This window comes from Trichoderma gamsii (genome assembly GCF_001481775.2).
Source record: "Trichoderma gamsii strain T6085 chromosome Unknown Scaffold_32.2, whole genome shotgun sequence".
In the NCBI taxonomy this organism is placed as follows: Eukaryota; Fungi; Ascomycota; class Sordariomycetes; order Hypocreales; family Hypocreaceae; genus Trichoderma; species Trichoderma gamsii.
The window spans coordinates 362,513-387,184 of record NW_020171369.1 but is presented as its reverse complement, the minus strand read 5'-3'; the positions used below and the strand labels follow the sequence as shown (position 1 = coordinate 387,184).

Sequence of the window (24,672 nt, the reverse complement as noted above, 5' to 3'; positions counted from 1 at the left end):
AAATAGTAGTATCTCTTAATTAAGGTTTTATTACCTTATTTTTAGTTTAAATAATTCTTAAAATTATAACCTTTTTATATTAGTTTTTAAGTAATTTAATAAAATTAACTTTTCTTTTTTTTATATATACTATAATATATTACTATATAATTTAAAAAATAGCCTATTATATATTCTTTATACTTAACTTACTTTAGTTAATATTTATGCTAGTTTTTTAATTTATTAAAAATATATATCTAGCAATAGATATTATTATACTATTTTTAATTATATATTTTATAGTTTTTATTTAAAGTATTAAGGAGGTCTTAAATAAGGACTTAATTATATACTCCTTTAATATTAATTTTAATAAATTTAATTTATTCCTAAGCCTCTTCTAGGGTTATCTTATAAGGTAGGTTTTTATTAAAGTATTATTATCTTTCCTCTTATCTTTCTTATTTTTTTACTTATTCCCTTAAAATATATATATAATTATATTTAAGGTTATAGAATCTATAGGTATAGTATTTATTATAGTTATAGTTAAGGTTTATTAATTTATAGACTTTACATTAATATTTCCTTTATTTACGCATTTCTTTATTATATAAATATAATATTTTTATACTTTTATAATATATATATCCTATATATTTATAATTTTCTTTTTTTAATATATATAGTAAGCATTTATATTCTCCTATATATTTTAAGTATATTATATTATATTAAGGCTCTAAAGCGCTATACTAATAACATTTATTATTATTAAAATTATTACTATTATATATATCTTTAAAAGTAACTAATTCTAGGTCTAAGGCTTTCTTATATTTTATAAAAGGGTATATATTTAAAAGGGTATTAATTTACTATTAGTATTTCCTATTAATTATATAGAAATTACATTTATAAATTCTTTTACTTTTATTATAGATAATTTTATTTTTACTAACTTTATTATTTAAGAGTTCCTATTCCTTTAATTTATTATTTTCATATATGTAATTAATGTTTTATAAGCTATAAGATAAGTATTTATAAAGTGTGTAAATAGAATAAGGTTCTATAGAGCTATAGTTCTTATATTTCTTTTTATAAAAATTAAGGGTATTAATTTATATAGTTTTATAAGACTTTCTAGCTTATAGCTTCTTTAAGTAATATTTAAACCCTTCCTTATTACTTTTATATATAAGATATAAATTATTATAATAAGCTATTTAGCTAAGGTAATTATAAGGTACTTCTATAATAGTATTTATTTAAGCCTTATCTTTAGTGGTCTTAGATTTCTTTATATTTTTCTTAGTATAGCAGTAAGCTTTATTATAGCCCTTTTTACTATAGAATCCGTAAGTTATCTTAAAACAGCAGTCTGCTTTCTTATAGCCTAATTTACTATAAGAGTTATAGGTGCCTTTAAACTTCCTTTTATTAATATTATTAATATTTATTTTTCTAGGTTAAGTACTATTATCTTTTATAATATAGTTATTTTATTTCTTTCCTTAGTTAGGCTAAGGGTAATATTTAACTGGGTTCCTAGTCTTCTTTACCTTCCTTTTTTACTTTCTTTTTTACTAGTAGTTATTAATTTTAATTACTTCTTATATAAGATTAGTAAAGCTAATAGCCTATTAATCTATTTTATAGATTTTATCTTTAACTTTTAGCTTTAGGCTATAATAATATATTTCCTTTTTTAATTCCTTAGTTTAATTAACTTTAGTAAGTAATTAAATAAAGGTTAAAGTATGTTTATAATATAGGCCCTTTTACTTAAGGTCCTTAAGCTTTTTTTTAGCTTCTTAGGCTTTATTAGTAATTCTAAAGGATTTTTTTAATTATTTTTTAAACTCCTTATAGTTAGTGAATATATTTTTAATAAGTTATATTCGCTAATTATAAGGTTTTTATTTATCCTTAAGGATTAAGGTAAACTAATTTACAGCAGTATCTTTTATTTAAGTTCCTATAAAATAAATTCTTTATTTAATTTTATTTACTAAGAAAGTAATTAAGTAATAGTATTTAAAGTATATATATAAATTATATTAAAATTTATAAAGTTTAGCGGTATCTCCATTAAACTTATTAAGTTATTTTACCCTTAGGGTCTTCTTAAGTTTAAGTTTTAGGTTACCTCCTAAGTGTAATATTAGAGCTACTATAGGTAATACTCCTAGTATTATAAGTAATTATATAATTAATGGATTATTTTATTAAGTTTAGAGTTATATAATTTCTCTTTAAAGGTTAGTAATAGTTTATTAGTCTTTAGTGCGCTAAGTTACTATTCCTTAGACTATTGCTTCTAGGGCTATAAGTTAATTAACTAAATAGTTTAAATTATTAAACTAGGGTGCTTATTCTTCCTTATTAAAGTAATTTATTTTATTAACTAGGTTTTAAAAGTTTATGTGACTTATTTTATTAATATTGCCTATAGGTTTAATAACTATTTAAATAAGAGTTATTAATATATAATAAACTATATACTAAATAGTTAGTAATATAAGGGCTTCCTAAGGGATAAACCTAAAGTTTAATTCTAGGTTTATATTAGCGGAGTAATTAGGAGATCTTTAGGTAATATAAATAATAATAATAAATATTACTAAATAGTAAGTAGTGTAAAGTGTGTTATAATTTTAATTTTGTGTTAATAACTAGCTATTTAAGTTATTTAAATAAGCGTAGTGAAGTGAACTTATATATCCAGTTGCCTAGACTAAATTAATAAATTATAAGTTAATCTATGGATAGATTAATATTTATTTTATTAATCCAATAAGGGATTAAGAGAAGTTTCCTTAATTCTTTTTTAATTAGTTAGCCGGTCCTAAGTTAATCCGGCCCCGTCTACCCTGTAGGCCTGTTGGTGCGACCATAAGAGTTGGGTCGTGATACCTTGCCACTAAAATTCTACTTTACTAGCAATTAATATAAAAAGAGCCACTAAATAATAGGACACCAGAGATAGTATAATCCAGTTGCTGTTGGCCATTTTATTCTAGCTGCCTAATAAAAAGAAAAGGTATCCTAGACAACTCTTTAAAACTACTGGATAATTTTAAAAAGAGATAGTATATACAGTAATTAAAGAATCTAGTTAATAGCTAATCTTATTATCTCAAAATACTTCATTTTCTCTTTCAACAATATATAAAAGCCACTAATTTCCCTAGCTCAATTGCAATTACACAATACTATTAACACCGTAAGCGCCATATAACCCAAGACTACAGCAAGGAATCTTCCTCCATACATCTCCTCTGCCTCTTTAAGCTTGCCCTGGCTACAGTAGAGAAGGCCGAAGTTGTTAACTGTACTAAAGAGTTAGTGTATGGTCGCATCGAAGGGCAGAAGTGATAGATGGGGCGGCTTGCTCTGGGCCGTGTGACCTGAATGCAAGTATACACTATAGATCGAATTTACAAACTAGTTTCATAAATTTATTGGGCACGGAGCAATGTTTAAGGCCGGCTCCGAGGCATTCGGGCGCAACGAAGAACCCGCATTTAATATACATTACCAGCTATAAATTGAAAAACATTGGCACTACTTATCTGTTATTGTATATACACTCATTCAAACCAGCCCTAAAACATGGCAACCGACATGCCCCGCATTATCCTTTACACCTTTCCCGGATCTCCCTGGGGCGGAAAGGTCACTACATATCTAAAACTAAGAGACATCTCTTTCAGCGAGTGTCATCAACCTATAATGTGGCCACGACCTAATGTTAAGCTTCTCGGCATACGCTATCGGCGGATTCCCTTTTTAGCCATTAGCAGGGATTTATTTTTCGACTCGCGACTTATTATTAATAAAATTAAGGATTTGTTTCCTAGTACCCCTCTCGGGGCTGTTGATCTAGCGCAGCAGGCTATTCAGAGTCTTCTCTAAGACTAGGCCGAAAACTCTATTTTACCAGATGCTATTGCGACATTTCCAGTGGATCTTCCCCTATTCAGTAAAAGACTTATCCAAGATCATCTAGAACTTTAGGGTCTAGACTTTAGCACAGAAGCCCGCGCTCAACGCCGCCCAGATAGTCTCGCACAAATAAGGAACAACTACATGCTACTCAAAAATCTCCTAAGCGATAGCCGTAAGTGGATCTTAGGGACAAATTCAATCAGTTTAGGCGATATTCACAGTAAGTACCCACAAAACTTCAATAAGGACGGGCACCAATGAGATATTTTCTACAGCTGCCTTTATTCCTACTTATATTGCAAACGTGCCTGGCTCGCTACCGGAAGCTATCTTCAACTCAGATCAATTCCCACATGTTATGTTATACTTAGCAAGATATCAGGATGCTACTCAAGGAACGCATGGAGCCGCAACTCCTACACTAAGCGGGAAAGAGGCTGCTCAGATCATTCAACAAGCCGGATTTCTGGAGCACAGCAGTAACTTAACAGCAGACAGTACCGAGCTTTCCATTAGGCAACCAGTAAAAGTATGGCGTACCAATAATATTTCTTCGGCTATTAAGCATTTCAACAGTGGTAAATTACTTGGGCTATCTTCCCAGGAAGTTATTATCAGCTCTTTTACCCCTAAAGGCGATGAACTTCATCTTCACTTTCCAAGGCGAAACATTAGGGTTATTCCTCAACTCTAGAGAGTTTAATCTTTATACTAAGATATGCCAAACAGCATATTATCAACTATTTCTCGCTTCCCTTTTGAATAAATAAAAAAAAAAAAAAAAAAAAAAAAAAAAAGCCAAGCGCCTACTTAAGAATTATATATCATTATTCCAGCTCCAAATTCAATTAAAAAAGGGCTCTAACGCATCTTAGCCATGGTCAGGTAAAAGAGGCGGTCAAGCTGCTGGAAGACGTGGTCACGGTTCGGGAAACGACGTTGGCGGAGAATCACCCACAGCGACTGACATCGCAACACCACCACCCATCTCTGTCTTTCAACTTGACATACTTGCCTGTCTTCAAAACATCAACTGAACCTGAAACTTTATAACTGCGTAGACCCAGTTCGATTTTGTCCAAAATCTTGGGTGTGAAGGCAAGAGCATATGTGTGATCCAAAATCAAAAATGCCTCGGCGAGCCTGTTCAGGAGAAAAGAGTCTTCGTAAAAGGCTCTGTTTTCACTGCATATAGCCTTCCATGTCGTCGCACACTTCCTCTTGGGTAGCCCGTCAAAGTCGTATTCGCGAGCTGCGTCAACGCTCAGAATCCCAGCGAACGATAAGCTGAGGATCTCATGCTCTTGCTGCTTCCACGCCAGCGGTTTGCGAAAGTTGTATTGTTCTGTGACTTCGCGGGCGTACTAATTCTGAGTGAGTGAGTGTTATATTTCCAGCCTTTTGGTTATTGTTTACGTCATCGAATGCAGCCTGCTCGGTACGAGGACAAACAATTTGCAGGCTCTCTTCCACGTCGTCGTATGAATTGGTTTTAAGAATGATTCCATGCGTGGTTCGTGGGTCTTGCATGTTTCTTTCATTCTCGATGGAAAGTTTCTCTCGTGTGTTCATCTGGGCCACAGAATGCTTGTTGGACCCTCGTGGCTGGACCAGTTCAACATCGTATGACAGCTGCGAGATCATAAAAGGCAGACCAGCCTTATCTGTTCCGTCCTGGCTGTAAGTCTCAGACCGCAGGCTGACTCCCTTCAGAGCCTGCAAGCATTCTGCAGGGTCGCTGCCAGGGCCCTGCAATCTGAATGATACATACGCTTTGCTCAAAAAAAAGAGTCTCACGAATTTCATGGCTCAGTCCAACTCTGAACCAAGATTCAGTGTACATAACTGGAGGCTCATAGACTTCGTTCTCTCCGATAGAGCTTCTCATGATGAAATTTTTAGACCATCTCGAATCCAACGAACTGTTTCTTGACTTCATGAAAGCGACCATTGTGATAACTATACTCAGTAACTCTTGATTCCCTGTTATAGCGTCCTTGGCTTCTACCTTAGATGTACACTGCACTGGAAACGGGAAGTTTATCGACCATAGTGGCCCCCTAATCTCATCTTCAACATATAATTATGTGGATAGAGCGTATGTTACAGATTTGGTTGCGCCCAAGCCATTGCTGTAAGACCGCAAAAGGTATGGCTTCTTACTCCTCATGAGATCAAGATATTTGAACTTATTGTCACTCAAGGTATCGGCCTAGCAAAGGCATCCAGTCCCTTTCCGAGGACATTGAGAGTAAAGACGGAGGATGGTGGGGCTGTTATAGGGAGTTGTGTGATAAAGATCGTAACACTACACGAGTGGCCATCAAAGTTGCAGTAGAGATTTGCTCCGCTAGCGGAAAGAATGTAAAGAAGGTCGGTCGTGCCGCTGCTATCTACACGTATGAGTCAAACTCGAGCCTGATTAAAATCATCCCTTATCGAAAGTGTTAGGGATTTGCCCATCGCAACAATAGCGCTAAACTTGCCGTATCCCAAACTCATCCAGTACCTACGGATGTCGCTGAGATCTGGACTAGGTCTGACAGTCCACTGCCTGTAATCTTGGCAACATAAGACTGAAAGTCAGGCGTTTGTGTCAAGTTTGGACGACGTTTAGAGTGTGCCTCATAGATGCGCTTAAATCCGGTGACGCCCTTCTTGCACAGGTTTTGTTGCCACGCCAGCGCTTGTGAGTCGCCCACAACAGTCAGAGTATGGGCTTGACCATCGCTAGTTAAGTCGATACCTTGAGTGTCCCGCTAGATATACCCGCCAAAAGTCTCGGCAAAAGTGGGGAAGCTGGTCCATGTGTCCGTATCCAGTCGTTTAAAGTAGCCTTCAAGACTACCTGTGTTGTCTCGCAAAACGTAATTAACACGGCCGTTTCCATCACCATACTCAAACGTACCGCCCGCTATTCTTTGAATTTGAGGAAGCAGTCTTGGTTCATGGAACTGCGATTCGGCATCTGAGGAGGCAAGTCCCTTGTTGCGTTGATAATAGAGCGTACCATCGTGGATTGTCGTCAACAGCCCTAGGATACGCATACCTTCACCTTCCAAGCCCAGCCACACTCCGAAACCTCCAAGCTAGGCAGCTCCAGCAAACCAACGCTAACAAACCCTAAGCATCATTGGCCTTCGCTGCCTTAGTCTTTAGCGAGTTCCGGTGATTAGCCTATCTCGGTTCTGATAACGCTGTAATAGGTAAATTTCCATCAGTCTCCACAATAGGCGATGGTGTTACTGAGTTTCGCAAAGCTGAGTGGCTTACTCGGGCCGCCCAAATGTAGGGGATTATTAATAATCCCTATCCTGCTCCGGCGGCCCATCGACTGCTACCCCTTCATGCTGGCGACGCAATCGATTTTAGAGAAGGATAGTTTGCTGAATAGAATGGATCACTTTCTGGCTAGTAAATATGCTATAGCTGCTGTTGTCGGCGTGGTGGCGCTGTGCTTTTTCCTCTTATCCAAGCTAGCCCTTCCTTTGCACCCTCATGAGCCTCCTCTCCTAAAACCACGGATTCCGTTCATTGGCCATGTAATCGGACTGGTGTTCGGGAAAATCGAGTATATCGGAAACCTGGGGTGAGCTACCATGAATTCTCGTTCCCGTATTATCTCTCTAATGGATGTTTCAGCTTGACCCGCCCAGATTTGCCCATCTACACCCTCCCGCTGGGAGCCAGCAAGATGTACATCGTTTCCTCGCCCCAACTTCTACAGGCTGTCCACCGAAATAAGGCCTTCAGCATGGATCCCCTCCAGATCGCCTTTGCGGAGAAAATGGTCGGCTTTGGCCCGAATCTCGCCCACGTAATGCGACATGTTCCGACCGACGGTTCTGTTACCTGGTTGCAGGACCAGCACAAACCCTACGATTTGTTGGCACCAGGTCCGGCACTCTATAAGATGAACGTATGCGTGTTGGAGAGCCTATTCGGTGTACTCAATCAGGTGGATGCCAGTTTCGAGACCAAAACGCTCTATCTTTGGCTAAGAGAGACTTTTACCATAGCCACAACAAAAGCGCTCTTTGGGCTCGATAACCCACTAATTAACAACCCATCATTGCATGATGACCTATGGTAATAAAATTTCCAAAGATTCTCGAACAGGACTAAAGTGAATGCTTAGGGAGTACGAGACGGCTCAACAACAACTGCTCTTGACCCCGTTCCCCTCGATTCTCGTAAGGAAGGGATACATGGCACGGCGCCGGCTCCAGGAGTCTCTTCGGAAGTACTTCAGGAACGGATCCGACGAGAATTCGGATGTCTCGATGGTGGTTAAGCAAAGGGCAACGACGAACCGGAGATGGGGCTTGCCCATTGATGACGTTGCTGACCATGAAGTGGGCCTACTCTTCGTTGCGGTCACCAATGCAATCCCTACCATGTTCTGGATGGTCGTCTACATATTCCGGGATCCGCGCTTGGTAGCAGACTTGCAAGAGGAGCTGTCGAAAGTCGTCAGTGAAGCGAGGGGCGAGGATGGGAAGACCCGCGAGTTCACTCTCGATGTCAGCACCTTCTCAACTGCCTGCCCTCTACTGAACTCAGTCTACCGAGAGGTCATGCGACTTACGAACCGGCAGATGAACACTCGAACTATCCTGAACGACGTAATGCTCAACTACACTCCCAAGGACGGCGGGGAGCCCCGGAAATACCTGCTCAGGAAGGATGTCTCTGTTCTCATGCCTTCTATGACCCTTAACTTTGCCGAGGAGACGTGGGGCAAAGACTCACACCTATTTGAGCCGCGCCGATTCATGAACCTGTCTCGTGAGCAGGAGAGGTTGAAAAGACGGGCAGCCAACCCCTTCGGCGGCGGGAAGCACCTGTGCCCCGGGCGTCACTTCGCCTACGCAGAGATCCTAGGTACCGTGGCCGCTCTCGTGCTGGGATTCGACATTGAGACGCCGGAGGGCGACAGACTTTCTGTGCCTCGACTGAACAACAATCTTTCCGAGGCAGTTGCGAAGCCTCTGCAAGAGGACCAACAGGGTATGCTAGCAAGGGTTAGGAAACGGCCGGGATGGCAGGATGTAACATGGCGTTTTATTGTTGGGGATGGATGCTAAAGGACTGAGCTAAATAAAGTTCTATCCGCCTTGCGCTAGATACCTATACTGCCATCGGGTCAGCTTGCTAGCTATCAACAACTAAGAGGTCCCCGATGGAGAAAAGCGTTTCTCCACCAAACACTTACAATTCCTATAAGGAGCAATCCCGGCCCAATCAAATACGCCAAGGCCCAATGCCAACTAATTTCAAGTGCCTCTGCAGGAGCAGAATCCATTTCTATTGTGTTCAACTGCCAAGGCGCCGGAATAAGGAACAGTGAAGAATGGGAGTTATGTCCTTCAACAATGTAAAAATTAACAATGTCTATCAATATTATCCAACTTTAAACAACCAAAATACATTCACCATCATCCTTCTTAAGACTCTCCAAGATTCTGTCAAATTATCTAGTTACAACAGAAACATGCTCGTTAAGTTAGAAGCAGATCGACTCCTTGACCAATAGGATAATATATCGAGGTGACCGAAACCGACATGCCGAAGCCGAATCGGCTCGGGCTATCCCTCGCACTCAATTAGCTGCGTCCGTAGAGAAGCTTCAAGCTCCAAAATGCTCAAACAAGTCATCGGCCCATAACCACAAGCCTACTAGCCAGGTAAAGATACGGACGAATCTAAGGTAGTCAGTGTGGCTGTCTTCAAGCCTTTTCTTAGCCTAGAACTTGCTTTAAGATTAACCGTGCTAACTAGTTCGGCGCGTGAGAATCGATACTGTATTGGTCCTGCATTGGATTAGTCCTGCCGGTAAAGTTCGATTTCTTTAAATTGTTTCCGACAGAGGCATGGTTAGCACAAATACTTACTGTGTACTGGCCGCGGTGTCTGAAACTTGGGAAGTTACAACTGCTTTGTTATATACTCTTAACTGGAATTATCCTAATTTTCTAAGTCACTATCACCTAAACTATAGCATATATCAATGAGAACAGTGCTCCGCAATATCTGCCCAAATACCTGGGGCTGTACATAAACCGTTTGTTCCACAAGCCCATGGATAGCTTTTATCAAGAGATTATAAGCCCCATAAATGGCAGGGCAATCACCAAAGTCGCATTTGCCGGAAAAGAAGACACTGTCCTCGCTTTGGAAGCTGCTGACAAGGCCTTTAATAGCTGGCGCGCTGTCTCAACGCTGGAACGCTGCAAAATCATGCGCAAGGTAGCACAGATCGTGCGCGATCATGCCGAGGAACTTGCTGCGTTAGATGCTTGGAACATAGGAAGTCCCATTTCCATTATGCGGGCCGAGGTCGAGTACTCCGCCATAAACTTTGACTTGTTTGCCGGCCTGGCTCCGGCTGTGACGGGGGAGACCAACCGCTTAACAGACGACATATTCCATTACACGATCCAAGAACCCCTGGGCGTGGTAGCGCGCATCATCCCGTACAATCATCCCGTCTTGGGCATGGCTATTAAGATAGTGACGCCACTAGTAATGGGTAACACAGTTATCATCAAAGTCTCGGAGCAGGCACCGCTATCCGCCTTCCGACTGATGGAGATTGTTAGTGACCTTTTCCCACCTGGTGTTATCAATATACTTGCGGGCGGCCGAGAGAGCGGCGAAGTCCTGTCAAGTCATCCCATTATCAAAAAGGTCACTCTTATTAGCAGCGTCCCTGTGGGGCGAGCTATCTCTCGCAGCGCCGCTGATACGCTCAAACTCACCACCTTAGAACTGGGCGGCAAAAACGCTCTAGTTGCCTATCCAGATTCTAACATTCCAAAGCTGGTTAATGGCATTGTCAAAGGCATGAATTAGTTTTAGTGTGGGCAGTCATGCTCGTCGACTTCCCGCGTCTTTCTCCACGAATCGATTCATAAAGAGGTCGTCAAACTAGTCATCGAAAAGATCAATGTCGAACATAAACCCAGCAACCCTCTGAAAACCGAAACAACCATAGGCGCTCTTGTAAATACTAAAGCTATAGAGAGAGTGAAGAAGTACGTCCAACACAATCATCTCAAACAAAGGCCGCGTACGGAGCACCCTTGCCCACTTGAGTTGACCAATACTTGTGCTCACCGACGCCATCATGAGCGCCTGGCAGAAAGTCGCGAGAAGCACAATAATGGCACTCGGCGTGATATGCAGCCGCAGCTCAGGAAGCGGGCGCCCTTTAAATTGTAGCAGTGCCACAACCACGCCAACGAAAAAACAGACGCTGCCCAGCAAAGGATTTCAAACTTCCATAGTAAAAAGCCGACACTTTTCTTATGTTTTTCTTGAATTCGTTCCTCCTCCGCCATGGTTTGGCTGATTGTGTTTAATGCTTTGATCTTGTAGCTTGGCGTTCTGGTACTTGTCGCTATCCCTTTGCTATAATACCCGACTTTTGATGGTCTACTACAACGTCCTATTGCAGCGGGCTTAGTTTGAGTTCTTCGCAGACAATAACATAGATTCGTCTGCAGAAGCAAGACACGCTGAGATTTGATAAGGTGTCTTGGCGTCCTTATGTAGGCACTAAATTAATTGCGTAGAACAGTGACTTTAATCTTGTTGTTGGGGGTCGGGCAGTCAAGAAGGACAAATGTGACAGTTTATCCAGAGCTGCTGTCCCGAAAGAGTAGTTAAACCCGCGGTTGCACAGTCGAGCCTCCAAGATGTGGGAGGCGGGGCAGGAAAACATTCTAATGCGGCTATCCGTAGAATCATGGCCGGGCTCATCACAAATACATGTGTTGAATCATACACAATGATTGGCCTATATTGTGCTACTGGTAGTAAGGTGTATGTAGTATACATGTTAACCAGGTTACTTGGCAAAGGTCAAGTGGCTGCTTTTTTTGCGAAAATAAGTACTGGCACTACTTATAGTACCCTGGTTTCACCAACACACCACTTCAGCTCCAAGAATCAGTTTTAAACCTGGACCGAATATCTTCCGTAGGTGTTATTAGAGCGATCTTTTTTTGTCGCTACCTATTCAATGTGTTTTTCTTGTTTCTGAGCTTGTGCATGATGACGTACGCCTCCTTTGCAACAGCTTATGCCAACTCTAAAATTAACCATAGTTTACCTCTTTTGCACACGACAGCAAAGACCCTCCCTTCATTATACAATTTTCTGGACATTTAATCCCAAGTGTTAGAATAAGCTGTAATAAAATTTACGGTAACTTCCAACAGACTGCAGGCCATTTGAAGCTGTAACCAAGCTATTAGACAGGCAGCCACAAGAGGTTAAGCACTAGACGGTCACAAATGCCACTAAACTGGAGGAGCAGCTTGAGATTAGTTGCGTTAAGCTTGGTTTCTTAAGATGGTGCAATAATGGTAGCTGGTGCAACTAGCAACTGGCGCGCTGCTATGCCGTTGGTGCAAGATGCGAGCGTTGTTTCGAAGGTACGTTTCTTGACTACTTGGTCTCGTGGCCCGACAGTAAGCGCAGCCATACCTAAGCTATAAGAAACAGATACAGTAGACTATTTCACTGCCGGTTGTGGACATGCTACCTGTAGTAAGCTACTATACACTACAACTTCTTAATCTACTGACTGTTTGACAAAGTATTAGTGAGCTCAGCTCCTTTACATCTTATGCGCTAACTCCGATAGAGGAGTTTAGGGTTTAAGAAGGCTAACTCCATAATCCGACCAAACTATAGTAAGCCTGCTGTATAAAGAGTACAAGTTTCTACATCTGTAGCTGTCGACCCAATGTCAAATCCAAGCATTCCTTCGATTGACTATTGTGATCTTACTTAGCAACCATGGCAACTGAAGAAGCACTTTATGACACTGCTATAGCATTCATCAACGCTTTCGCAAACCTTGAAGCCAATACTCACACCTCCCTCCGTGCCGCCAGATGCACTCACATCTTCGCTCCATCATCTATAAACCCACCGCAGCCTATGACGAACGAAGACTTCGCTGCCCACTTAATCAAGCTTCATACAATCGCAACTGGCTTTCCAGTTACAGCAAAGGAGATCCATGTCAACTTTCCAAAACGCCAAGTTATTATCTGGGCCAGCGCTGTTTTAAATTTCAGGGAGGAAGTGAAAGGTTTGAAAGAAGGCGACGATGGGAAGGAGTGGGATTATGTTGGAGAGTATATGTTTCTTTTGGATGTGGATGGAGAGGGAAAGATCTGTCGGATTGTAGAGTTTTTGGATAGCTTAGGGACTGAAAGGGCAAGAGTACTAATGGCTAAGGCTTGGAAGAACGCTGGGGCAAGTGAAAAGCTATTTTAAATAGGTAGTAACAGCCAAAGTTGCAAACTAGATAATGATACTAGTATTAAAATCTCTAATTTGGCGATGGTAGCCAAGCACGCCTGCATTGCTTGTAATGAAAACAAACACTAAGTTTATGGGAAACAGAGGGCAGCATTGGATTGAATGCAGCTTCTTCATTATATTTTTATAGCAGGTACATAACAATTCCAAGTAACTAGCAAAGCACTGATCCTAAAGGCGAGGTTTAGCAGTACACTTCAATGTGGCCAGAGGTCACAACGCCTGTGGAAATAGTAAAGAATAATGTAATTAAAAGTTATAAGACTTTCTTACTAATGTTAGCAGGAATCCAAAGTATGTCTTCAGAGATGCGCTTAAGAACCTATTAGTATACGCCTCACATTGACCTAGATTAATTATCCAGATTAAAGGGTCAGATACTCATAGCGGATGAAAACCAACCTGCGAATTGTAACCTATCTACCGCGATACACAGGATCATATTACATATGTATAAGAAGCTGCAAGAGATATACACATCGGCGGCCATCAAGTGCATACCGAGATCGCTTCCAAGAAATTTTTGCATAGCATCGAAAATCTCTGTTTTGAGCGCGAAAGAGAACATAGATTATCCCGTTCCTAAAGTAAGTCTGGATCGCCTCACCGGAAATGCTACAACAATATAGCATTTGCATTTTAAAGTGTGAAACCAGTCTAGGTCTTAGCTTATCACTAATGCCACTGTTTATCACTATTTGGACCTTTCCGCTTTTGTATTCTTGAAGATATTAGTCTTGTCTTTTCCTTCTCCCGCGTTTGAGGAATCCTAATGCTTTCAAGGTTCAAGATCAATTCATGGTGTTCTTTTCATTTCGATATATTACGGAGCGATTGAATGCAGATGAACTTTCGTGCAATATTCCGAATATTCCGAAGGACTCACTTGCAATCAATAACCCTGAAGCCTCTTTCATATTTATTGTTGGCTGCCTCGTTGTTGGCTGGCTCAAGCTATAGCAAATCATTCGTATATGTATACGGCAGCACTCAGTTCCATGTACCGTTCCTCAGTCGGTTTGAGAAACGAGCCTGCGTAGTATGCCAAGTCATCATTTGATGCTCCACAGCCTCCTCAGCTAGACTGAAGCTCACTTTAGTCAGTCCCCTTCCGCAGTTCAAAGGGTGTTTCTTCCATTCAATGTAATATGCATTGACAATCTGATGGGTTGAACTCAAAGACTACTCAAGAGGCTCGGAAAATACTTAATGAAACAACTCTCTCGTTCCCTTCAGATGCTTGCGTCCATCGTGTCACAAATAAAAAGTGCTTAGTATCTCCATTGCGTATGTCCATCCGTCTATTACAACTTCCTGTGAAATAAAATTAAAAAACTAATATGGCAATCTATACCTACTTTCTATTGTTGTATAACTCTACAAGCCCTGGGCTAAGGCCTGTTAAAAGATAGTCCTATACGAAGTATACCTGTTAGCTATGTCAAAGCAGTTAAGCTTATATGGTGGAGTGATATATCACAGGTCGAGAGTGCTTTGAGCCACTTACAGCTAGCCATGTCGGAAGCCACCACATTATATATTTGACAGGAGTTGCCATGGTTCCCCGCCAAATCTTCCCATTCTTCCCACTAGCCACATCCCTTGCTACTTGCTCGGCGTATAGGTCTGCCCTCATCGCCTTATATCCAGCCTGTCCTTCAGCTCTCCGCCGCAACTGGTCTTCTATGGGGCGATAGTACGAGGTCTCGGGAAGACTGAAGCCCTGCAAATCTGCAAAAAATTCCGATTCAACAACACCCGTTTGGACAGTTATAACTCGCACGCCTAGTGGCTGCAGCTCAAGTCTCCATGCCTCTCCTGCAATAGATAATGCCGTCTTGGAGCTGCCGTAGATTGCTAGTCGTACATAGTTAGTTCACAGCCATGGGGATTATGAGTTGGTGGACTGTACCTACAATTGAACGGCTCATAGCTCTCCCCGGAAATCGAACCCTGGTTGACAATAGCCCCTTTTGCCTCGATTACAAGATCTGCGAATGCCTGTGTCGTGCGAATGACTCCCCACAAATTGACCTCGTAGAGTTGCTTAGCTCGCTCTAGGTCTAAATCCAGTAGACTTGAACTGTAGCCTATGCCGCTATTATTGAACAACACATTGAGCCCCTTGCCTCTAAGTGCTGCCTTAACAGATTTGGCAGCAGCATAGACAGATTCGTCAGATGTTACGTCCAGCGAAAGGGCGTGGACGTTTGGAAGATCCGTCAGAGTAGCAGGGATCTTTCCGGGAGATCGAGCTGTTGCAAATACAATATACCCATGTTTCTGGAAGGCCAACGCGAGGGCTGCACCGAGGCCGCCAGCAGAGCAGCCGGTAATTAGTACTGACTTGGGGAAATGATTCGACGGTGTCATTTTCAAGACCATAAGCTGACGGTTTACAACTCTGTCTGCATACTACATGGCGAGAATAGTCGCTATATAAGACTTTTTCATCACTCAAAGTTGGATGAATTAATAATAGAAGTCAGAGAGCGCATTGTAATTGGCCCGAGACTCTAAACCTATACTAAAGATACAGAAAGTGGAGACAATACAGGCGCTCCAATCCCACGTCTGCTATACAAATGCCTTATTCGAGTTGAATTGGCGGCTAGGTACATCTATTTTCTGCTCTGTCACTACCTATTGTAGTGTAAACAAATAAAAACACCCATCTATACCACACAGCTCTGTTGTCTAGAAGGTGGAGTTGCTCTCCACATTGTTACTATACCTGCGGGAACTAAACTCAAATAGCCTAGCGAAGTTTTAATTTACAAATGACCCTTCCACAGCTTAAAACTTCTTTACCCCAGTGTCTCAGCCTCCTTTCTCGGAGACCTCACTTTCAAATCCATGTGAATTGTGGCCCGACTTCAATATGGCAACTATTCGGAAAGCATGTCGCAACTGCACATCCTCTAAACGCAAGTGCACCATCCAAGTTCCGCAGTGCGACCGCTGCTCGAAGAAGGGACTTCAATGTGTATACGACCTTGAGCCTCTCAGCGCATCGCCAGTCGATATGAAAAAAGACTTTAAAGCCGCTTCCAGTACATTCGATAGTGTGGAGGTCGGTTACTGCGTCATTAAAACATTGGCATCTCTCCCTTCTGGTAACCCAGAAATCTACAAACATGAAGAGACATTTATATTTGATACAATGCGTATCGTTGTTCAATCAGTTCACGAACTTTTGTGGAAAGGCAAACCCGCTCTGTTCATCCATCCGAGTTTACATATGCATGGCAATTATAATCATTATGCAGTATTGGCTGAGAACCAAACTGGAGGTGTCAACCATCCAGGTTTCAAACGTCTACTTAAAGTGGACATTAAAGCGGCACCAATACTAGAAGCTCTCACTGCGGTTCAAGCCCTTCTTATCCACATAACATCATCTCTATTCAGCCTGGATGCATTGGAACAAGCAAATGCTGAAAAGTTTACTGATTTACTCTCTGTATGGACTCAAGCCTTGTTGCTAGAAGCGCAACCCAAGCTACCTGCAGCTTTGTCTCCATGGCAAACATGGCTCTTTGGTGAAAGCGTTCGAAGGACCATACTCATGTCTCATGCGGTGGCTTTGTTGTTTTTCAGCTTGAAGCATGGATTTTGCTCAAACTGCCTTTTCTTTGAGTCCCTCCCGCTTGACAGAAGGCTGGGTCTATGGTTGGCCGAATCGCCTCAGGCATGGATTGCTACTGCAGGAGCTAAGCTCGGCAAGGAAGTTGGGGAGCAGTTGAGCTCATTGCACGTATTTGCACAAAACCTCGACATGAAAAGCCCAGACTTTTCTGGGGATATTTTTCTCGCTCTGATTGCAATTGGTCATAATGGGAGGCACATGAATCGAACCAAGGGGACTTAAACTCCATTGGGAACTTTGCGCTGCTACATCACATAGTACGCAAGCATTTGTAATTGACTAGGAGATGCAACGTGCCATGGGGAACCAGAAGAATTTTATAAGCGAGGTTTAGGATCTACGATGGTATATACTGCGCTGATATTCTCATAACCTCGAATATGATGATGCAACTTACTGAATTTTGCTACAATATACCACCATGTCTTCAGCAAAGCCTATTCTGGTCGTTTTCAATGCCACGTATTATAGGCAAGTCTGTGACTTCCCACCTCCTCTCGTTATCACCATCTCCTTGTGTGCTTCGTGGTATTTCTCGGGATATATCGTCAACCACATCCATTGCATCACTCGCGAAAGGGTGTGGAGATGGTCGTTAATAAATCGACGAACCTGTGTGTAGTTCTGGAGGCTGCTTTCAAAGGAGCATCGGTTGTTTTCAGCGTCATTGATTAGTAATTCTATACTTGGTCTCTCAAACCAACAGAAAGTCACTTCGGCTAGTTAGAGCAATAGACATTTCGTCAAACAATGTGAGACGCAACAAAAACAGAAGAATTATCAACATTATAGCTGAGTCAACGGCCTAAGCATTGGTTTGCATTTTGTGTTACATCTTGCAGTAACGAAGAGTAGAATCAAGAAGCATAACCATTATAAAACTACCCGTGCCTTAGGTAAATATAATTCTTCGAGGTAATCAATATCTTCTTGGCTTAGCTGAAATTTCGTTGCTTCAACAGCCTCATCGATCCTCTCCTTCTTGTTCAGGCCAACAATGGGACACATGTTTTTGCTCAGTGTCCATGCAATTGCAACTTGAGCCATGGTTTTGCCAATCTTCTCTGCAACTTCTTCAACGCGATTGACAATCGCTTCATTGACCTGATTGTCGCTTCCCCGAACTAGCAGTTGGAGGCCCTGGTCTTTCTCCTCCCGAAGAGTGTTTCGAGTACCCCAAGGACGGGCTAAGGCACCACGAGCAACAGGTGACCAGGGAATCAAACCCACGCCAGTGTTATTGCAGTACGGAATCATTTCGTGTTCTTCTTCTCTGTATATCAAGTTATGGTAGTTCTGCATTGAGATGAATTTATGCCAGCCATGCCGGTCGGCAATATTTTGGAGCTGTTGGAATTCCCAGGCGGCCATACTGGAAGCTCCAAGATACCTTACCTTTCCAGACACCACCACATCATTTAGAGCTCGCATACTCTCCTCGAAAGGGATGGAACGGTCCAAACGATGGATCTGTAACACATCGATATAAGTTCCAAGTCTTTCAGTGCATTTGTCAACAGCGTCGAGAATATGCTTGCGGCTCAGTCCCGTTTGATTAAGAAGCTCGCCATCGTTGATTATAGTCGAGCCTGGCTGATTGGATAAGGTGTCGGGAGTGACACCAAAATAGATTTTGGTGAGAAGCACGAGCTTTTCTCGAGGAAGGTTGAACTTCCTGATGGCTTTACCAATGATTTCTTCGGATCGGCCGTGGGAATAGAGATCGGCAGTATCCCAAGTTCGAATGCCGGCTTTGAATGCATGTTCCAGAAGCGGAAGTGACTGTTCTTCATCAAGAACCCAACCCTGCCATTCTGGTGCTCCAAAGCTCATTGCACCACTGTTGACGTTAGTACAGAACCTAGATATGAACCGAATAGGATAGCATACAGAATGACTCTCGAAACTTTGAGGCCAGACCTGCCCAAATATTGATATAGGCCTTTGGTCGCCGGTTCCGTACTCACTGCTACCTGTAGAGAGCGCGCGGAACTTTTGACTTCGTACTTGAAAGAGGATGACATGATTGCGAGCGTTGAACATACACGAGGTGATTAGCGAAACAGTAGTGATACTATATAGTAGTTGTTACTCTAGGCAGTTTTTCCAACATCATTTTCTTCAGCGGCAACTTTGTCATATATATATCTATGTAGTATTGGCAGATGTTTGCTTCCGCATTCTAAAATCAAGTTTGGGCTTAAGCCCGACCGTCATCAATAAATCACGGGGTTAGGTTAAATCCATGCAATTAGTACTTCTAGAGAGAGTTGGTCTGGAAAATACTCGTTATGCTACTAGGATGTTACATTATGAGCTTCTAGTGTCTTGAAGGAAGCGAGACAAGTTTTAAATTAGGTATTTACAACGTATCATCAAATATATGTGTCTACAACATCAAAGACATTTCTACCGATTCTGTAAATATGTGAAAACAGATGCTAATCTAAACCTCTCAAATGGCAACTGAAATTAAGTTAAATTACAGATGAACAACAAAAGAAATCATATTTCAGTATCAAAAAAGAAACTACCTTGTTCAAAAAGCAGGCCTTCAGGCATTAACATATAATTATCAAATTCCTTATAGGCTCCGTCTGGAAAACTAAAAATATCATCCGAAGGATTTAGGTGCATAGTGTGCTGCGGTGGGTCAACATTTAATGGAAGAACATAGCTTCCTTCTGATGTTGCTAGTCGATTTTGCGTACTAGTATTCGAGTTCAAGGATTTTTCTTCCTCCTTTAAGTGATATAGGTGTGCCGGTGTTAGCCTAAATAAGTCGAACCAGAATAGGTCTCTGTTGCTATGAAGTTGATCTTCTGACGCATTTATGCACCCCAGTGCGACTCGGGACAGTCTCCTTAAAATAAGATCGTATTGCCTTGCCTGTGGACTATGTGCGATGAAATGTTGTAATATTTGACTTGCCCTGTAACTTGCAAGTTCACATTCTCTTGCGTCGCCTAAACGGCCAAAGTAGGCAGCACAGACAGTTAACGCGGATACAAATGTCCATGCGCTACTCATACAGTATCAGTAAATCTATCATCCAAAACGTATTCTGCGGCCCATGCCTCCAGGCGGCCACTTACACAACAAGGGGCATATTATTGTAGAGTATTCCCGAGACGTACAGCTCATGTAGAAGCTGAATCGTTTTGAGAGCTGTGTCAAATGAAGTCATGGCGCCGACAATAACGCTCTTATCGATCTCCAGGGATTCCTCAATGTCGCCACGCTGCTTCTGGCTTCGGGTCGTCCTTGGGGATTTGTTATATTTTGCCTTGAGGCAGGCGATGAGAAATGGTCTTGTCAGAAGCATCATGCTAAAATAATAATTGCATGCGACACTGGCATTTCTTATGATAAGCTGCTTCGTCTTGGGACATTTATGCTCTGGAAATGCCAAAGGGCTGATGTTGCGAAGCTCAACAGGCAACTCAGTTCCCATCTCACGAAGCTGCTGAGAAAGATTGTTAAGCAATTCTAGCGGCGCTGAATGCTTGGTGTATATTTCGAGCACTGTCTGTTTCAGAATGGAAAAGGCTCTTGCAGATTCGTAGAGCCCAAGTTGCTGACACTTATCGGGGTGGTTCGGATCAGGTCGCTGCTTGTCCTCTTCTTCCGATGAATCTGTAGCAGATGTCAAAGGGGTGCGACCCATCATGGCGCAAAAAAATAAGTCATGATAGCATAAAGTACGCCATATTCGCTGTCTATATTGCCATTTTCTTATCAGCAGCGCTGCAGATGCCGCACGTGTTACTTATGAAGAGTATTCATACCTCAGCCATTTGTCATCTCCTTGTTGAGATAGAGCAGCTTCTGATCGATGATATCCTAGAGATTTTGCTGCGCTAATCGCAATACCCAGGTTCAAATACGCCCCATCGCGCCGACAACTGCCAAGCATATACAAGCTTATCAGGGTGAAAGCTTGGGCAGTCTCCATGGTGGGATACTCCGTTAACTCCATGAGCGCAATTCGTCGACCATGATAGAAGAATGATTGTGATCGGTAAGTGTCTTGCGTGGATTCACTACGTACTTGTGCTGCATAGGCAAGCACCAGGTACAGTAGAGCGGCGCTACTGCTTGTAACTGAAATATTTCCACCAATCCAGCGGCTGAGCAAGTTGTCAATTGTAGACCGGTCCATAATATCCAGGATGCCACATGTCTGAAACCAGTTACTTTGTTAGCAGCATATAACTTTTTTACACTCAACCATTTCGCGTTATGTACAAAATGCAAGGAGGAAGAGAATTCGTACCGCGGTGAAGAACGTTTTAACCAGAGCTTCTAAGTCGCCGAGATTAGCATTACTATAAGCTAGGACGCTTTCACTCTCTCTCGACTCAGCCTCTTCTAATACTGAGAGAGAAGAGAGATCTTTTGCTGCATCCGCGAGCTCTTGTTCATTTTGAATAAGTTCTTGTATGTTTTGTAAAAAAGAAAGCGCTGCGCAATCTCCAAGGTACACTACAGCAATGAAAGACATGTTTAGCCATGTCACCTGAGGCCATACGTAGGCTCTGTACAGATTAGTGATCACTTACTTGCTCGTCCTTTCGTGTCACGCATAATGTTGGGAAGTTTTGGGATCGCGATATGTTTGCCCAATGGACTATTCCGCTCCCTATCGTCATAACACAAAGGCCGCCGGCTATGCGGGTTCGCATATCCAACTGGTGAGTTTTCGGCCTCTCGAGTATCGTTCTGGGTAGGCACCGCGATGGCCATGTCCACGTCCTTTGACAATCGGCGCTGACGTCCGTAGATGCGTTTATGGGATGAATAGGCACACGAATCAGACCGCCCGCGCTTGATGCATTGTCCGCAGGGACAGAGACCATCGCACTTTTTCTTGTCTGTTTGGCAAAGCGTGCACGCTTTCGCAACGCGCCTTCGGCCCTCGGACACTCTCGCTCGAGGCATCGCGATGACGAGAGTAGGGTTTCAAATATTCGAAAGATACAAAGAGTACAAGAGTAGCATAAGAAATGAAGTCACAAGAATTTTGGCCAAGTCGTAGTGTTGAAGTAAGATTCAAGAACTGTTGGACCACTTATCAACGCGATCTAAATGCGGGGCTTCCCTTTGTAAGCCCGAGATTCACTAGACAACCCATTTTACATAGGGCGCTTGCTAGACATCAGATAGCCATCGGCTGCGGATCTCCCGGTTTCGCGAGCTTGTACGATATTCGGCCTGCAGGTAGGAAGAAAAGAGCCACCAGCGCCCCTCCACGGACTTCAGGATAATGATGAGTGCCGGGCCCCGGAGATGTCCAGCCAGCGCCTTGCCACCCTGACATTCCCTTCAGCTCGGCTGATGGATCTATTTGAATGACGCAATTGATTTCGCCATAAGGATGGAGGTGGTATTGGCCACGATATTCTATATCGCTTTCCATGTAAACCGTCGTAATGCTGAAGAAGCGGTTCGACTCGGACGGAGCACATATCCTGGTGCGGCGGTACTTTGGCCCGTCTATCTCGTCGGCAGCAACCCAGCCCTCGTTATTCGCTAGAGCCTGTCGAATCAAATGGCAGAAATCGTCATAGTAGGTATTTCCGATACCATAGTCCCGGTTCAGTTTAGCTTCAAGGTCTTTGCCTGGAGTTCTACAAGAAGCGATATTCAGCTGACGCAATAGAAACGTGTTTTTATCGTGAAAGAGAAAAAAAGATTCTTTACGTACAAGTCTTCGACTTCAGCAAAAAATTCTTGTGCGCGATCGATGAGCTTCTGGTGATTGGGATGAACTGCGGGAGCTGAGTCCATGTTGGAGAATTTTAAAAATGATTGCCGTTGCTGGTTGGAGGGTGATGCATCAAAGGATTTTGGGATTGGAGTCTAGGATGCCTTTATAGATATGGTGTTCTCTGCATATTAGGCTGCGATGATGTATCTACATATGCCTCGTGATTACATGGCCTACTTTGGATCACTAATAGCGCGTCGGATACGGATCGGAAAGAATAGAGCAACAGAGCATTCTACGGGGAAAGAAACCTAAAGTACATATACTTCTTTTTAATGGAACGACCACCCAAAAAGAGTAATGTTTAATACAGTTTGTAACATCCATACTATCAACAGCGAGAGCGTTTAGTGAGTTGGCAAATGTGGCGTACATCTGCTTGCTTCAAGGGACTCGATAAACAGTTATAGCTCTTCAAATTTGTTATCCTACTTCAAAACAAAACCATTTAGACTAAAGGCAAGGCGTATCTGCCACTCTATAGATGAGTTTCTTAGCGCTCACATTTCCCTCCTTCAATATCCGTAAACCATCCTCAACGGACTGCAGCCCGCGCGGCAGAACCTCATATGGGTGCCCACTCATTTTGCCCTCAGCAATCCATCGACCGACCAGTCGAAAGAAAACGTACGCAAAATCTACATCTTCTTCGAATACTTCATTGCTAATTGGAGTCGCTTGGCCGTGGACGGTGCCGAAGAAAGTGATCGCAATAGATATTGATGCGGGAATGCAGCTGTAATCTAGACGGGGTAGATATACAGCCATACGAGCTCCTTCTGGCGCCAAAACTTCCGATAGATGTCGAAAGCTGTTACCATCATTGATGGCATCAACAGCATGAAAGCACTTTTGTCCTCCAAGGGCAGCTTTTAAATCATTAACGACGTTACCATTCCGATAATCGACGAAATTTGTAACAACGCCAAAGGATTCTATATATGGCCTACCAGATCCACATACTACAATGACCTTTTCGAAGCGTCCCATCTTTGCTAGTTTCAGTGTAAAGGCTCCAATGGAAGAACTTCCTCCATAGACAATGAGCGGAGTTTGAACACGTGAGCTCTCTGGAGATGTCGGAAACGGTATTTTGAGACGTTGGTATAATCCAATGGCTGCTGTACATAAGGCAAACGGTATGGTACAAGCCTCTGTATCGTGAATGAGCAAACCATTGCCAATATGTGGAATCACCTATTAGACACTTACCTTCGAATGAGATATTTGGAGGCAGCAAAAAGCACGTATTTATAGGAGCAGTCGCATACTCTGCATAAGTGCCATTCTCTGTCTGCATAGGATGCGCTGCTGCAACTCGATCGCCTTTCCGGAATTCGTAGACATTGCTTCCAACAACCTCGATAACTCCAGACATTTCATTCCCTTGATTTATTTCAACACCAGGAATAAGGTGATCGGGCGCCTTCCAGTCGCGTGGGTTACTGGCGCAATATATGACTTTGATGAGGACTTCATCTGGTCCTGGCTCTGGGATGGGAACGTCGATAATTTCACATCGTAGAGGGCGTGCTTTAACGATAACAGACTTCATAATGTGCATAAAGATCAAACTGGAGAAGTATTAGGAACGAGAATCATGAGGAGAACACCTTGACACTTATTGAGGACCGGTAATTTATACGCAGCACTGGGTCCTTGTGCCAGCGCAGTTAGACCGCAGGAACGGCTAGTTATGGGGCAGAGAAAAGATCCTATCCTAGCGAAGAGAGCAACTACCCATGCATGGTATAATTGAGAGGCCGATCTTCCATATGGATTATGGAGGCGAAGGGAGGTATTCCGTCTTCTATTATTCCAGAAATACCGCGTGCAGCTTCATGTTGGACTGGCGCAAGGGTCGAAAAGCTACGCAAAAACAGATAGCTCCGTCATTTGCGTCATTGCGTTCTTCATAGTTTTCTCCACAGTTCTTTAGCGCTAGTTTGTCATTGGGTCTTCGGATACGTTGCGGATA

At 42.4% G+C, this 24,672-nt stretch overlaps 9 protein-coding genes across 9 annotated transcripts; 4 read left to right on the top strand and 5 right to left on the bottom strand.

Annotated features, from left to right (window-relative positions):
- Positions 1–4,077: 4,077 nt before the first annotated feature.
- Positions 4,078–4,630, top strand: TGAM01_v208131 (glutathione S-transferase; the record flags this gene model as incomplete). Its single annotated transcript, XM_024550260.1, has 2 exons — positions 4,078–4,156; positions 4,212–4,630. 2 exons carry the CDS (start codon positions 4,078–4,080, stop codon positions 4,628–4,630), a joined length of 498 nt encoding a protein of 165 aa, XP_024405030.1.
- Positions 4,631–4,886: 256 nt separating this feature from the next.
- On the bottom strand, positions 4,887–5,824 carry TGAM01_v208130 (hypothetical protein; the record flags this gene model as incomplete). The annotated part of the gene is made up of 3 exons (XM_018809286.1): positions 4,887–5,300; positions 5,353–5,652; positions 5,708–5,824. 3 exons carry the CDS (start codon positions 5,822–5,824, stop codon positions 4,887–4,889), a joined length of 831 nt encoding a protein of 276 aa, XP_018657554.1.
- A 1,459-nt stretch (positions 5,825–7,283) lies between these two features.
- Positions 7,284–10,791, top strand: TGAM01_v208129 (hypothetical protein; the record flags this gene model as incomplete). Its single annotated transcript, XM_018809285.2, has 4 exons — positions 7,284–7,525; positions 7,579–8,025; positions 8,075–8,946; positions 9,938–10,791. The coding sequence occupies 4 exons, from the start codon at positions 7,284–7,286 to the stop codon at positions 10,789–10,791; spliced, it is 2,415 nt and encodes an 804-aa protein (XP_018657553.2).
- A 1,953-nt stretch (positions 10,792–12,744) lies between these two features.
- TGAM01_v208128 (hypothetical protein) lies at positions 12,745–13,230 on the top strand (the record flags this gene model as incomplete). Its single annotated transcript, XM_018809284.1, has 1 exon — positions 12,745–13,230. The coding sequence occupies one exon, from the start codon at positions 12,745–12,747 to the stop codon at positions 13,228–13,230; it is 486 nt and encodes a 161-aa protein (XP_018657552.1).
- Positions 13,231–14,652: 1,422 nt separating this feature from the next.
- On the bottom strand, positions 14,653–15,648 carry TGAM01_v208127 (NADPH-dependent 1-acyldihydroxyacetone phosphate reductase; the record flags this gene model as incomplete). The annotated part of the gene is made up of 3 exons (XM_018809283.1): positions 14,653–14,673; positions 14,783–15,132; positions 15,192–15,648. 3 exons carry the CDS (start codon positions 15,646–15,648, stop codon positions 14,653–14,655), a joined length of 828 nt encoding a protein of 275 aa, XP_018657551.1.
- A 508-nt stretch (positions 15,649–16,156) lies between these two features.
- Positions 16,157–17,146, top strand: TGAM01_v208126 (hypothetical protein; the record flags this gene model as incomplete). The annotated part of the gene is made up of 1 exon (XM_018809282.1): positions 16,157–17,146. The coding sequence occupies one exon, from the start codon at positions 16,157–16,159 to the stop codon at positions 17,144–17,146; it is 990 nt and encodes a 329-aa protein (XP_018657550.1).
- Positions 17,147–17,797: 651 nt separating this feature from the next.
- Positions 17,798–18,948, bottom strand: TGAM01_v208125 (hypothetical protein; the record flags this gene model as incomplete). The annotated part of the gene is made up of 2 exons (XM_018809281.1): positions 17,798–18,764; positions 18,815–18,948. The coding sequence occupies 2 exons, from the start codon at positions 18,946–18,948 to the stop codon at positions 17,798–17,800; spliced, it is 1,101 nt and encodes a 366-aa protein (XP_018657549.1).
- A 3,134-nt stretch (positions 18,949–22,082) lies between these two features.
- On the bottom strand, positions 22,083–22,714 carry TGAM01_v208124 (p-hydroxylaminobenzoate lyase; the record flags this gene model as incomplete). Its single annotated transcript, XM_024550259.1, has 2 exons — positions 22,083–22,554; positions 22,632–22,714. 2 exons carry the CDS (start codon positions 22,712–22,714, stop codon positions 22,083–22,085), a joined length of 555 nt encoding a protein of 184 aa, XP_024405029.1.
- Positions 22,715–23,147: 433 nt separating this feature from the next.
- Positions 23,148–24,258, bottom strand: TGAM01_v208123 (alcohol dehydrogenase; the record flags this gene model as incomplete). The annotated part of the gene is made up of 2 exons (XM_024550258.1): positions 23,148–23,848; positions 23,907–24,258. 2 exons carry the CDS (start codon positions 24,256–24,258, stop codon positions 23,148–23,150), a joined length of 1,053 nt encoding a protein of 350 aa, XP_024405028.1.
- Between the last annotated feature and the right edge of the window lie 414 nt (positions 24,259–24,672).